The sequence below is a fragment of the Strongylocentrotus purpuratus genome, unplaced genomic scaffold (genome assembly GCF_000002235.5).
Source record: "Strongylocentrotus purpuratus isolate Spur 01 unplaced genomic scaffold, Spur_5.0 spur5_scaffold_8, whole genome shotgun sequence".
NCBI lineage: Eukaryota > Metazoa > Echinodermata > Echinoidea > Camarodonta > Strongylocentrotidae > Strongylocentrotus > Strongylocentrotus purpuratus.
The window spans coordinates 3,560,072-3,573,657 of NW_022145614.1; the positions used below are offsets into that span (position 1 = coordinate 3,560,072).

A 13,586-nucleotide genomic window follows, 5' to 3' on the forward strand; every position below is an offset into this window, starting at 1 on the left:
GGACAATAGCTAGCTAGTTGGAAGATAATTTCTTCCACTGTTATCACCTAGAGACGTACGTAGGCCTAATCAACAAAATATTTTGCAAACCCGCGATAACATCGATGTTCAGTGGTTACCGGTAACAAACTCTCTAAACGGATTTGAAGATTCTGCCTAAGAGCCATTACAGTACGTACCATTATAATGTCACGCAAGTGTAACAAACAGTGATTTTTGTATTGTGTATCATCTACTTTTGAGACAAAACTTGTCTGAAAAGTGGAAAACAAAGGATCGCGAGACTCGAGAGGCATTTTCGCTGCCAATCATAGCTCTGGACGCTGAGGCAAAAAAACATTATGTTTCAGCTAGCCCCCCTCATCACAAAATCCTGCACATGCAAATGTTCAGGTATAATCTTTTAGAATGATCAGTGTCGGTAATCGAGCGACCAAGAAAAGGAGCTTCGAGCTCGCTTCTATAATTTCCTTAGATTATTAACCATCCTCTGATCACGGGACCTGCCATGCGCAAACACGGAGCTGACGTAATTTTGGGTGTATCAAAAAACTGAAGTTATAAGCTAGTTTACACGAGGTATTACACGTTATCCAAACCTCACCATAAAAACTGCGGTTACACATAAAATATATAATTTACTTTTCAAAGTAACCTCAAAAATCTAACAGAATATGATATTGTAAATAGGAAGTTATAAATATATTTTTTATTTATTAAAATATCTCTTTTAAATTAGCTATTGGTTGCATATTAGAGTGTAGTGTACTACAAGTAGTTGTCTAGTCGAATATTTCAGCTATTCTTACGTGTTGTTTAATGCGTCGCGTATATATCGAAGAAGGAACTATTAAGAGTGACATGTCGCATTGTTTGTCTCACAATCGGACAAATATAGCAGACTTAAGTTCTGGTTAACAAGCAAGGGAATGTTAGGGTGAATCGTAGTGTATATTTGTTCAGGGCACAATTCACTTCTGTAATATACTTAATGTTAGCTTTTATGCCTGTTATTCTGTGTCTCATTTCTGCCACTCTCCATTGTTTTGGTGCTGGACTGTACAGGTGAACGTGTACCGGCGCCGGCGTAACGTCTTATTCGGCATAGTCAATAGCGGGTCCGCCTACTACACTCTGGGGACGTCGGCGTTTGTCAGCCAACATCACAGCAAAGCCAGAGCTTCAGTTATCAATTCACAATTGGAATACATGTGGAGCATGGAAGCATCTCATAAAATACATATAAATATATGTTAGGCTAATCTGTACCAATTCTAATTGACACTTGCTTTATTTTGTAATTTTGTGAACTTAATTAAAATAAAATTAAGTGACATTCACATTGGCATTGCTTGATTGACTTGTTTAAATTGTTAACAAAATCTGCCAACTTGATATCGTAACTCAGCTCACTAGACATGGAGACTCTAGCGGGTTCTCCATTGACTCTTGTTGTAAAAGCTCCAAACCAGGAGGTTGGCGATCAGACTGTAGAATGTTTTCTTGAATGGACTGTGAGAAAGCTGAAGAAGCATTTGTCTGCTGTTTATCCAACTAACCCCGTGAGTAAAAGATATTGCACTTCGTAGACCACTGAATCAATGATGGGTTTAAAACATGTACAGTATGAATTCATTTAATTCAGTTATGCCGATGTCACAAGCATCTCTACATGTTGGTTTAGGCCCGGAAACCTTTTTAAAAAAAAGAAGATATTGAAAACTAAGGTCTAAGGAAGCTCAGTTAAAGATTAAAAACACATAGGCCTAAACAAAGTCATTAAAGTTTGCAGCCAAACCCTGTACACAGGCCAAAAGCACAGCACAACGTACAAAAAATACCCTATTTAAGAGGCCGGTACTCGACTGGAAGAAGAAGTAGAAAGAGAAGAAATCCCTTTAAAAGGCTTTAATGAAATCTCTCTTTACTTTTAGTTTTGCAAGTCCAAGTCTGAAGAAAAGCTCACTGTTGAGCTGAGCCTTGAAAGGTCACAAGTAACTTTTTCATTGATAATGAACATCCTTCTTCATAACGCTAAAAAAAAAAAATCTTTAAAATTTAGTGGAATTACGATTTGCGATTTTAAAGGGAACGTCTGAACAAAAATAGATTTGGAAAAGGGAGCCAAAACCGAAGTAAAAAATGAGTGCTCAATATTGTCTAGTGCCTATTATTCAGAGGTTGTAAGAACATGATATGTTTAACTTACAGGCACAATTTGACATTTTCTTTTTTACACAGAATGAGAGGAGCCAAAGAATTATATATTCAGGAAAGCTTCTCCAAGACAACTTGCTTTTAAAGGATGTTCTATATGTGGTAAGTAAAACTTCAGCATACATGTCCATGTCGTACATGCATAAATTGTATGCATGTTCAACATTGTATGCATCCCCCCTCCCTCCAATGATATCAGCCAAATGAAAGGCATACGTGTCGGTCTGGTATCTGCTTTGATTCAAGGTTGATTGAGAATTGCAGCCATATGCTGAAATGGAATAGTACCGGTACACAATTTGATAACAAATATAATTTTATAAAAACAAGATTACAATAATGAAGATTTGGCATGAATTCATAAATTAGTTAAAGGTTGAAATTTCAAAATTGAATACCGTATTATTATGTACCTGTATATTATTTGTACTCTTTATACTCTACATATATACATTTACCGTACATTGCTTTTTTAATTTTGTAATTACTGTTTGATGATTAGTTGCTCTGCTAAAAAACAAATTATGAGAATGCATAAAGTGATTAAAGGAAGTGTTAAGAATAATTTTAAATTCATAACTTTGGATAATAACATTCAATTATGTATAGTTAAACAAAAACAGTTAATAGTGAAATCAGTAAAATCACATTTTTGAGTACAATTTTTATTTTCATAATTTCCAAAATTTAAGGTATCAAATTATTAAAATGTAGTTTTCTTGGATGTAAATTTGGAAGTTCATGAAATTTCTCATATTTTCTTGAACTGTGTATACATGTATGTACATGTAGTTGGTTCCAGAAGGTAGAAACTGTTTGACTAAGCAATATTTACATGTAGGTTTCAGATTCGTAATGTTCAGTCAACTAGTACGGAGGATAACTTACTTGGTGTTAACAATCTACATGTACATGTATGAGATCTGTGTGTCTTCACTCTTCAGTGTTGAAATTTATCTTTTTTTCACAAGGAAACTATTAATTTTTTTATTGTTACATGTACATGTATGTGAGATATCTTTGCAATAATTCTTGCAATCTTTAATTAAAAAATGATGAGAACTCTTTTTGAGCATTCTCAGAACTCGAATCACTCTCCACTCCATCCTGTTTTTGTTTTTAATCCATTTGTTTTTACTGGTCTCCACTTTGTCTTGTCTGTTTGTCTCTTTAGACTGATCCTAAGGATAAATGTACAGTTCACTTGGTGTGTACACCATCCCCAGAAGAACAAGCCAAGAGAGATAGAAGCTGTAGCAGACAGAGTAAAGAAACAGTACTACCCAATAATGATGGTCTCAGACAACGAACGTCAGCACAACGTGTCCCTCAACCTGAACAGCCCTATCAAACTGTTTACCCCAATGCCACGTAAGTGAACTACTGATAATAGGCCATGTGGTGCTTTTATAACTTTGATGGTATGCCCATCCAACAGACCAATATCTGCTTCTCTTCTTTTACAGAAAATGCATGTACATGTACATGTGTATCTTTTTTCTGCTGATCTTTGAGAACAAAAACAAATAGGCATGCAACTAAAATGCTTACTTATTGGGCCACTTATGATAGTTCATCTCAGTTTTTGTAAAAGATTATGACATGGTGTATACTAATATAGATATTTTCTAGGCTAAGAAGAATTTTCATTTTTATGTTTTTCCCTCTATTGTTAATGTGAAATTATCCTTAGAAAACAACAGATAATACGTGAAAGAAAGACTGAGAGACTTATCTCGTAGAACTTAGAAGTATGGGTTAAACTTCTCGTAAGCAACATAGAATCAAGAAAAGTGTCATATGCATTTGTAGTGGAAGTCAAAAGCAGTTGAGTGTAATACTGTGTAAAGGAGATTTGGATTGATCCATTTAGCATGTACAGTACATGTATTTTCAGTTATGATAATAGACTAGTAATATTTAACTTCCTTATAGGGTAATGTACCATTTAGTGAATAATAAGTGATATGGGGATAGATTACATAAATGAATTATTTCCTTGTTTGGTAATCAATCGATATCTTCGTAATAGACAAATTGAGAAGGGAGCAAAAAATTAAAGATTTATTTTTTATTTTTTAACTCCTGTTGTGTCATGTAGTTTATATTGATTTCCATAACGTTGTGACATGTCATTTCTTTTGTTTGTTTAGTCCTTTGCCTTCAACATCTGGCTCAGTCCCTGTGCCTCATCCTGGCGTAATGCCAAACTCTTCCATGTCTACAGCACAAATGCAATGGATGCAGCACATGTATGCCCAACAACAACAGATGGCTGCATACATGCAATAGTGAGTACATGTATAATAAATGGTCTACATTGCTGTATTAACAAATCATTAACTCATCGCTGGAACAAGATAGTGTCACATCAGGGCTGTCGTTTAAAGCCGGTAACCGGTAAAACTTGCCGCCTATTCACTCGTTTCTTACCGGCTATAATTCCTATAATAAACCTTGCAAAAATCACAGAAAGTAGATCTAAATCAATGCTAATCCAAAATTTCCTTAATTTCGTCCAAGATATAATTAGTGCCGCACATACACGGCCGCAGTCGACGAAATCCCTTACGATCACGAACGCGACGTCGTCCGTACTTACCTAGACCTATCTATCTAACGTTACATCGCAGTTCTCCCCCCACAGCGCGGCGGCCAAGCCCGCCCGTCCCTACCCCATTGCGATCCCGATGTGCACGCGAGAATACGATGCACTGCACAAAATATATACACACTGATCATAACAAAACTGAAGCTAGCTCGCTGTAACCAAACTATCCGTTGCCGATTTGATATTTGAAGATCACGGAAACCGGGGCCTATACACGTGCGTGCAATGTCTAGAGACAACGTACTTTAGATTCTGAGATGCGCAAATCGGCAACAGAGTTTTGAACTCGGCTGAGTTTAGGCCGGCCACGGCCGTCCCCGGCGGACCCCCGCAGCTAGCTCGCATGATATATGCAGGCGCGCGCTCAGCGAATATTCAAAACTAACTTCCGATCGCCAAATAAAAGTCACAAGTAAAAAAAAAATCAAAATCTAGCCTCTGCTGCCCATTATTTAAATACTGTACATGTATTCAACAAATTATGATGTAGAAAGATTGAGTATGGTGCATCATCTCAGTTTAATTAAAAATTACACAGTAATGGTACAAAGTTATAAATAATTATCAACTTAATAACTTTTCTTATGAGTTATGATTGTTCATGTAATATTAAACATGAACAATATGTGTGTTTATTACAATATATGTGTAATACAAGGTAGGAAAGATAACTACAAATTTTCTTCTTAGGTATGCACCAGATTGCACGATTTCAAGTGGAAAATCCCAAAAGGTCCCTACCGTGGGAGGGGGGACACCCCCCTCCCACACCCCCCCCCCCTCGGTGGCTTCGCTCCCTCGCAGTGATGGTACCTCCTATAAAATTCAAATTACCTCCTTCAAAAATAATTAACAAGACCCCTGCACATAGAAGAATATCATAAATTGGATTGATTACGAGTGTTTTTGTCATGAAAGCTAATTTTGAAATCGGTAGACTTGTGTGTAATACAGATATATTCGGTTTTAATAGAATATCAGCGGGTAGTTATAAACGGTACCCCATCGAGTGCATCAAAAGTTGTCAGCGGCGTAGCTCAAGGAAGCGTGCTGGGGCCGACACTGTTCTTGTTGTATGTTAATGACATTCCAGATATTATATGTAACACTGAATCAGAAGTCAAACTATTTGCAGATGACACCAAAATCTTCTCACCAATTCACTCTTCATTGGATGGCAAAAATCTACAAGCAGATCTAACAAAGCTCACAAAATGGTCCCATCAGTGGCAACTACCATTTAATCAAGAGAAGTGCAAGGTAATCCACTATGGTCGAAGAAATCCTTGTTATGATTATTTCATGTCAGACGAAGATATACCTATTCCTGCCGTTGAAGTAGAAACAGACCTTGGGGTAACCTTTGACCAGCAATTGAGGTTTTCCCGTCATGTGGATGGAGTATGTGCTGCTGCAAATCGCAAGCTAGGGATTATCAAGAGGACATTTTCTAATTTGGAAAAAACGGGCTTTATACATCTATACAAATCAATTATAAGACCAAGACTTGAGTATTGCTCAACGGTGTGGCATCCTGTATTGAAAAAAGACAGCACGAAAATAGAAAAGGTACAGCGTAGAGCAACCCGCCAAATACACATGCTACGACACTTGAGCTACGAAAAGAGACTAAAACATCTCAACTTACCATCTCTTGCCTACAGACGCCATAGAGCAGACATGATACAGATATACAAAATAATGCATGGCCTAGATGAACTGGATCTAGCACACTTCTTTGACCATCCAACTGATAATAGAACCCGTGGCCATCGATACAAGATCGTTAAGAAGAAAGTCTACTCGAAGCTTAGACATGGATCATTTTCACAGAGAAGTATCAATGAATGGAACAACCTCTCCTCTGTAGTTGTGGAGAGCAAGTCACTAAACAGCTTTAAATCCAATTTGTTGAAGTTTTGGTCGTCAAGAAAAGATCAATTTGACCCAGAGGAGTCCTTCGCTTGTCCATGTTCGTCAATTGCTGTATAGCGCCACTAAACATGTGCCAAAATATGGATTCTTCATCTGAATGTCAACGAGAGGCAAATAAGTTTTTAACTTTAAATGCCTACTTCCAAGGTATTTCCAAGGTATATCTACATGTAGTAGGATATATTTATTCAAAATTGTTTAGAACATTGAACAGTGAAAATTGAATTGAAGCAAATAGGTGTATTTTGTCTGTAAGTTATTTACCACTTAATTTGTCATCAGCTTCTAATTATTTTAGCAGTATTAATTAAATATTTAAAAAAATGTTTGTTGTCATCATTCATTTAGACATTTTCCAACTTTGAATTTGACAGTGCGAGTATGATGGCAGCAAGTAGCGGTGGTATGCAGGCAGGTTGGAACCCAGCTTATCCAATGACTTCATCACCATGGTTACCACCTACAGTACCCCACCCTGCTACCACTATCAACCAACCCCACCCCGCCCCAGCGCCTGCTCAACCAGGGGAAGCAGCCCCACCCCAGGCTGCTGCTGCTGCTGCTCCAGCTGCCCCTGCTGCTGCCCCACCCCCACAGAGAATGAATGTGGGTGGGGGTGGAGGTGATATTGATGAGGAAGGGGCAAGGAGAGATTGGCTGGATTGGACGTTCACTCTCTGTCGGTTTGGAATCCTGCTGAGTATCGTCTATTTCTATTCATCCATCCATAGATTCTTGATGGTTGCAGGAGCCGTCTTTGTCCTGTACCTGTAAGTAACATTACTATTCCTTTACACTATGTGCTTCAATTGAAATTCAGAGTGTGAGTTATCTTTACTAGGGACCATTCATCCATGTCCTTATCTGATCCACATCTGAACCAGTGACATTTGTCCTGGGCTTTGTTTTTTCAAAGGTATAGTGTTAGGGTTAAGGTTGCAATTCTCCCTAGGTTCTGTTAGGTTATGGGTTTGGGCTAGGTATAGTGTTGGGTCTAGGGTTAAAGTTAGGAATTCATTCATGTGTGAAATTGATTGCAGAACAATTGCCACAGAAGCATGTGTTTACAACCATCTTAAAATCCAAGATCCACTCCAATGTTTATTGATTTAATGAATAGCTAATAAAGAAGTTGTTTAAGATGAATTAATAAAGAAATATATTTGATCAGTAATTTAATTGCAATGTATTTTGAATTTGTTTTACTGTACAGATATCAATCAGGGTACTTCCAGCTCAGACGAAGACTGAGAGCCAGACCACCTGTCACCCCACCCCAAGAGCAACCCCCTAGGGAGGAAGCCATGCCCCAAGATGGGGAACAAGAACCAAATGATAATCAGGTTAGTTTACTAGGATGTACCATTAAGCTATTGTAAATACAAACCAAGAATTCTTATGTTTTAAATCCAAATTTGATATAATTTCATCCCTATGTGATTGAAATATTAATCCATCACTTCAAGAGGTTTAATTTTAACAGATGTGGAAGCTTGTAGAAAGAGGTATAGACTGATGTTCATTATTACATTACTTATAGTAGAGAAGCCTTGATTACCTCTTGGACCATGTGTCAAGTATTCTATGATTTAAAAAAAATATAAATAAAGTATTCTTATTCATGTATTTTTGTCTACCAGCCTGATGAGTCAGAGAGCAGTACTAGTACCAGTGATGATGTCGATGGTAACACAGAAGCTGAACCAGCAGAACCTCCTAGGCCTGGTATGCTGCTTACAGTTTGGATCTTTGTCTCAACATTCTTTACATCAATACTCCCTCAGGGTCCTCCTCAACAGTTCCCTGCCAACTAATGAACTCTGTATCACAGGGACCTCCTCAACAGTTCTCTGCACACTCTAAAAACTTCGGACCTTCTTAGCAGTGCCCTACGTCATGGACATTCTCAACAGTTCAGTGCACATTATTAAACTTTGCATCACTGAGACGATCTTATCATCTCCCTGTGAAATGATGAATTCTACATCACAAGGATCCACTAAATATTTCTCCCTATGAAATCTATGACCTACTAATGCCACGGAACAGAGAAACCCATGAATCTTGACATATGAATGTCTTCGGGTGACTTATGACAGAGAAGCCTGTATTACATGTATATGATGAAAAATTGTTGGTAGGCCATTTGCCTAAATTTAATTGTAGGGGACACTCCTACGATTTTATATTTTTCTAATTTTACTTGAAATGATGATGCTACTTTTAAGACTTGTCTTTGACACAGCAGTGAATGTGTCGCACAACTTCTTGACAGCATTCTCTAAATCATGTTTTACAATTTCATGAATTTCAGCTGAAGGCGGGTGCATGTTAATTTTGGTGTGGTTATTTTTTCAAAAAATATGTACTAGTGAACTTCTATAAAATATCCCACATGTTGATCATTTTTGAAGAAAAAAGGGTTTGTGAATGATCAGCAAGAAGGGTTGTTTAGATATAATAGAATTAAGTGTTCTATTTACTTCACTTTAGTTCTGTAGCAATGTATGTCTGCCTAGTGATCTTATTTGTTGTTTTGACAAAGATCAAAGAGAATTTGATTTGCACAAAAGCATGGCTTCATTTATTTATCTGTAGAAGTACTTACTTTTATCTGATTATTTAGCATTACAAACAGTGTATGTAGGTAGAACACATTCCATATTGATTTGTTCGGAGGAAAGTTAAGATGTGATTTTGGTCATCTTTGACTGCCCACCCCTTCCCATTCACTCTCAGTTTATTTGCCAGACCTAAATCCTAATGAAGCGCTGTTTGACAATTTCGTTGCCATTGTTTTAAAGTTTTTTTCTGAACCATCTGTTTGTTGGTCAATCTTCGAAAGGATCCTGAGAAACCTCCTTTTTGTTGTTCACATTTGTAGTCATAGATGTGAAGCATCCAAGCAATCTTTACATGAAGATGCATATACTATGGTGTTTGTGATTCATTTATCTATAGGAAACAAGGTATCATTTTTGAAAGGATTTTTAAGGTAGCACTTTTTGTCTCTTAGATTATTTCTCAAATTAACTAAAGAAGTTTTTTTGATAAAATAGTTTTTATCATTATGATAAAAATGAAAAATATAAGCTGGTACCCGGTATGTTAATTTCTTAGGTGGTATACAAAGAAAAACAAGAAAAGATTTGTTGTTTTGATTTCTATAAATTTATCCTAATGTATCTTGAATTACATATAGGCCCGAATTCACAAAGGAGGTTTGTCGCCAACCTCGGTTTGTCGACAAACCTCCTTTTGTTTCGACAAACCTCCTTTTGTTTCGACAAACCTCCTTTTGTTTTTTACAAACCAGGTTTGTAAAAAACGCGTCAAAACGCGTCATATGACGTACATAAACCTCGGTTTGTCGACAAACCTCCTTTGTGAATTCGGGCCATAGAATTGTTATATGGCAACAAAGGCTTATTTTTCATTTGACCTGTACTATTACCATATAATTATTGCATTGTTTGATGTAGAGAAGATAACAGCTAAAGCTGAAAATCAAATTGTCATGAATCATGTATTTCTCAACAAGATGACATATGTATTTCTACTGTATTTTTATATAGAGATACTGCATGCAAAAAGAGATGGGAAGCTTTTTATGTTTTTAAAGAAGAAAATACAATATTTCTGCTTGAAAGCAAACCATATTCCTTGAGAATTGGTACTATTCTTTTAGACGGTTTGCAAATGCATGCAGAGGTGAATGCTATTAGAATTATGTCCACTACACCATGTGACTCACTAAGCTACAAATGTTATGTTCATATTAGAATACTTAAAAGAAAGTATGAGAGATTTTTTTTTAATGAGTAAAAGCTCCTTTCTTGTTTTAAGATATAAAAGCTTTTAAGCGTACTACTTTATTACATGGGCATCTATCTATATTGTTAGTTTGATCCTACCTTCCTTATAATTATTTGTGTATTCAATTAGTCATTTGTCCATGACTTTGACTTGCTTTATCAAAATCAGTAATGTCTTTTAATACCTTTGTTTCTTTGTTCATGTTTAATAAGATAATGTGTAACATATGATGTGGAAAGAAGGTGGCATGTTATAGAGGTGTGTAGAGGTGTCGTGGTCGAGTCCCGCCGCGGTACGAATGTCCTTTGGCAAGACATTGATCTACATTTGCGACACTTAACCCAAGTGATGTAAATGGGTACCCGACATGAATTAATTTCTTGAAATGCTAGAGCGCCGTAATGGCAGCCATGCTGAAGCCAGGGTAATGGTCAGAAGCGCCAGGAGTGTTAAGTCCCACAGATATGTGCGCTATACAAGAACCCAATATTATTATTATTATATATCTGGTGGAGGAACAAGGAATTAGTTTATAAATAATGATATTACAATGAAAGAATGGGGATCAGAGAGACCCTTTTTGCTGTTGATATAGCGGTAGTTAGGTTTTTTTGTTTAATGAAGAAAAAAAGAGAAGAGTGAACTGTGACCTAGCTAAAGAAGCTGGTTGAATTTGTCAGCTGATTATTTATCAGTTTAACTGTGAGAAGAGAAGAGAAGAAGTATAGATATATAGACGGATGCAAGGAAATAAAATTCCCTCAATACAGCATACTTATTTACTTTAATGTGCTATTTTGATGTTCAAGTTTTGAGACATGAATGAGGCCTTGATATGTATGTAGCCCACAACTTCCAATGTACCAAAAAATGCAATAAAAAGGTGAAAAAGAAAAAAATGGATTATATGAGAAGAGAATGCTTGTTTGGTAGATGATGTATTAGCAATTTAGAGTGCATTTCAAAAGAGAGTATGGTAAGGTGAACGCTAGAACAGACATCTTTTTTTTTCCTCCGAAAACCCGAGCTTGTTAGGAAACATATCTGATGACTATTCATGTTACTGCTTGATCTACTCCAGAACAGAGCATATTAGTTATTGCAGTTAAGTTAAACCTTTATAAACGTTCGATCGCAAATTTATGAAGGTCATACCACCATCTTTGAAATTGAGATTATTTAAATATTTGAGAAATTGCATGTAAAAATACACACAGACTCAAAAACAGGTGATGAATGATATGCATTGTATGTGGACTCTAGTTCCATTCAATTTATCTGCTTCTCCAGAGAATAGTCGGATGAATGAAATTTTGCTAATTTTTCATGGTATGAATTTCTAAGAAAATTAATTCATTATATAAGTTTTTCTTTTCTTGAGCTTATCTGTACTGACATGGTGGTGATTGTAAATATTATGTTTTAAAATAAATGATTATATAAAGAATCTATTGAGATGTTATTTTGTGTAAGTTGTGTTCATGTTAATTATATTTATTATATGAAGAAAAGTAACATGATTCATTTGCATTTGCAGCAAATGAGCAAAGTCTACCAATGGGACATGGTTTACCAAATGACATGCAGTCAAGACTACTATCTTGATATATATTCGCTCTCTTTATATATTCAAGCTTTTCTACCAAATAACATTTCTTTGAAGTCTTGAACATTCACTGTCATGGGTTTTGTTGATTGAACTAAAATTCATTTCAACTTTTACCATAAATGAAGACCACTTTAATTAAACATTAAAAACATTACTTAAACATTTTCAAGTGAAATTCTCACTTTTGTTGAAATACAGTTTGATAGAAATTTTAAGATTATCATAAATTTGTTGTTTTTAAACAAAATAGCCTCCCATAAGATATTTAGTGACTGAAGTATTTCATAATATCAGAGCAAGAGAAATAGAGCCACAGTAGTTTACATTTAGTCATTGTTTAATTCTCTTCATATACATTTGTATTCAGTCCTTTCAACTTTCAACCAAGATCACTTATTGTACACATAGCATACAGAATATTTCTTTTATCTTACAAACTATGGCTAGCAAATATGAGTTAATTGCAAACACAAAATTTTTTGTTCTACATGGCAAGTTTTTTAAGAGAAAAAAAAATGAGCTAAAGATTACTTCATTAAAAATGCAAGCAGCTTCATTGATTAAACAAAATATATATAATACATGTACCATATTAGAAGCATGCTTTTTTCGCATTTGAGAATTCTGTCGATCTAAACTCTACACTTCAATATTCAATATAAACATGCTGTATTTCTTAGATGCAGCGTTATCTGATTGCTATTGCGAGTCATTATTGTCCATTTTTATCTTTATCAGTTTGAATTGAGATACCTCTTTTCCCAATTTTAATGGATAAATAGGCTGCAACAATCAATTTGTCATAAGAGAATAGAAAATTGCAGTACACTGTACATTCAAGTTTTACAAGCAGATTTAGCTCGTAAACATGGAGCTTGTATCATTTGAAGGGTACTATTTGTTAAAATAAAGCGCTAGTAGAAATGGTATGCTTGTCCCTATTTAAAAATGTGTGTGTAAAAGATACTGTGTATACCCTAGAGTTAACAAAGATTTATGGCAGTGCACAAATTAAACTCCTGTAAATGGGACATTCCTTTCAAAATAAACATTGAAGAGTGATATTTTACCCTCATAATGAATAAAGAAATTGGTACATCCCTTGTACAGCCTGTAGTATTATCATGCCATCTCGGCAATTGAAACTCACAGATGCATTCACATTCCCTACACCTAGATTCGAGAAGGGTGGGATTCCACCACCCCTATTTGTGCTCTCTAATCGGTGGTACCACACCTGCTTCAATTCATGACTAGTAAAAGAGCATGCAAGCACAGCAAGAGGATTTTGTATATGTAACATAACCCTAATCTAGGTAGAAGCCCCTGTACCACTGAATTTGTTTTTAAAGACCGTCACCACTACTGGGCCAGAAGGGATTAGACCACACAGAGAGC

The 13,586-nt window shown here is 35.9% G+C and overlaps 1 protein-coding gene and 1 long non-coding RNA gene across 3 annotated transcripts; one reads left to right on the plus strand and one right to left on the minus strand.

Annotated features, from left to right (window-relative positions):
• The first annotated feature begins 816 nt into the window (after positions 1-816).
• On the plus strand, positions 817-9,475 carry LOC763247 (homocysteine-responsive endoplasmic reticulum-resident ubiquitin-like domain member 2 protein). 2 transcript variants are annotated; one of them, XM_011683773.2, is made up of 8 exons: positions 817-937; positions 1,409-1,562; positions 2,242-2,319; positions 3,392-3,588; positions 4,371-4,508; positions 7,138-7,533; positions 7,977-8,106; positions 8,404-9,475. In XM_011683773.2, the coding sequence occupies exons 1-8, from the start codon at positions 930-932 to the stop codon at positions 8,575-8,577; spliced, it is 1,275 nt and encodes a 424-aa protein (XP_011682075.1). In that variant the 5' UTR covers positions 817-929; the 3' UTR covers positions 8,578-9,475. The 2 variants fall into 2 exon arrangements, with proteins under 2 accessions (XP_011682075.1, XP_001199154.2); XM_001199154.4 differs by having other exon boundaries at positions 817-1,562.
• Positions 9,476-9,750: 275 nt separating this feature from the next.
• On the minus strand, positions 9,751-13,553 carry LOC115920133. Its single transcript, XR_004062189.1, has 2 exons — positions 10,056-13,553; positions 9,751-10,015 (listed from the first exon to the last, which is right to left on the minus strand). It is a non-coding gene; the product is annotated as an uncharacterized LOC115920133 (long non-coding RNA).
• Between the last annotated feature and the right edge of the window lie 33 nt (positions 13,554-13,586).

What these genes read in the sequence shown, in the direction of transcription:
- LOC763247 (XM_011683773.2), top strand. An exon ending in TAAAGGATGTTCTATATGTG is followed by an intron (nt 2,320 to 3,391) that starts GTAAGTAAAACT and finishes TTGTCTCTTTAG; the next exon opens with ACTGATCCTAAGGATAAATG. An exon ending in GCCGTCTTTGTCCTGTACCT is followed by an intron (nt 7,534 to 7,976) that starts GTAAGTAACATT and finishes TTTACTGTACAG; the next exon opens with ATATCAATCAGGGTACTTCC.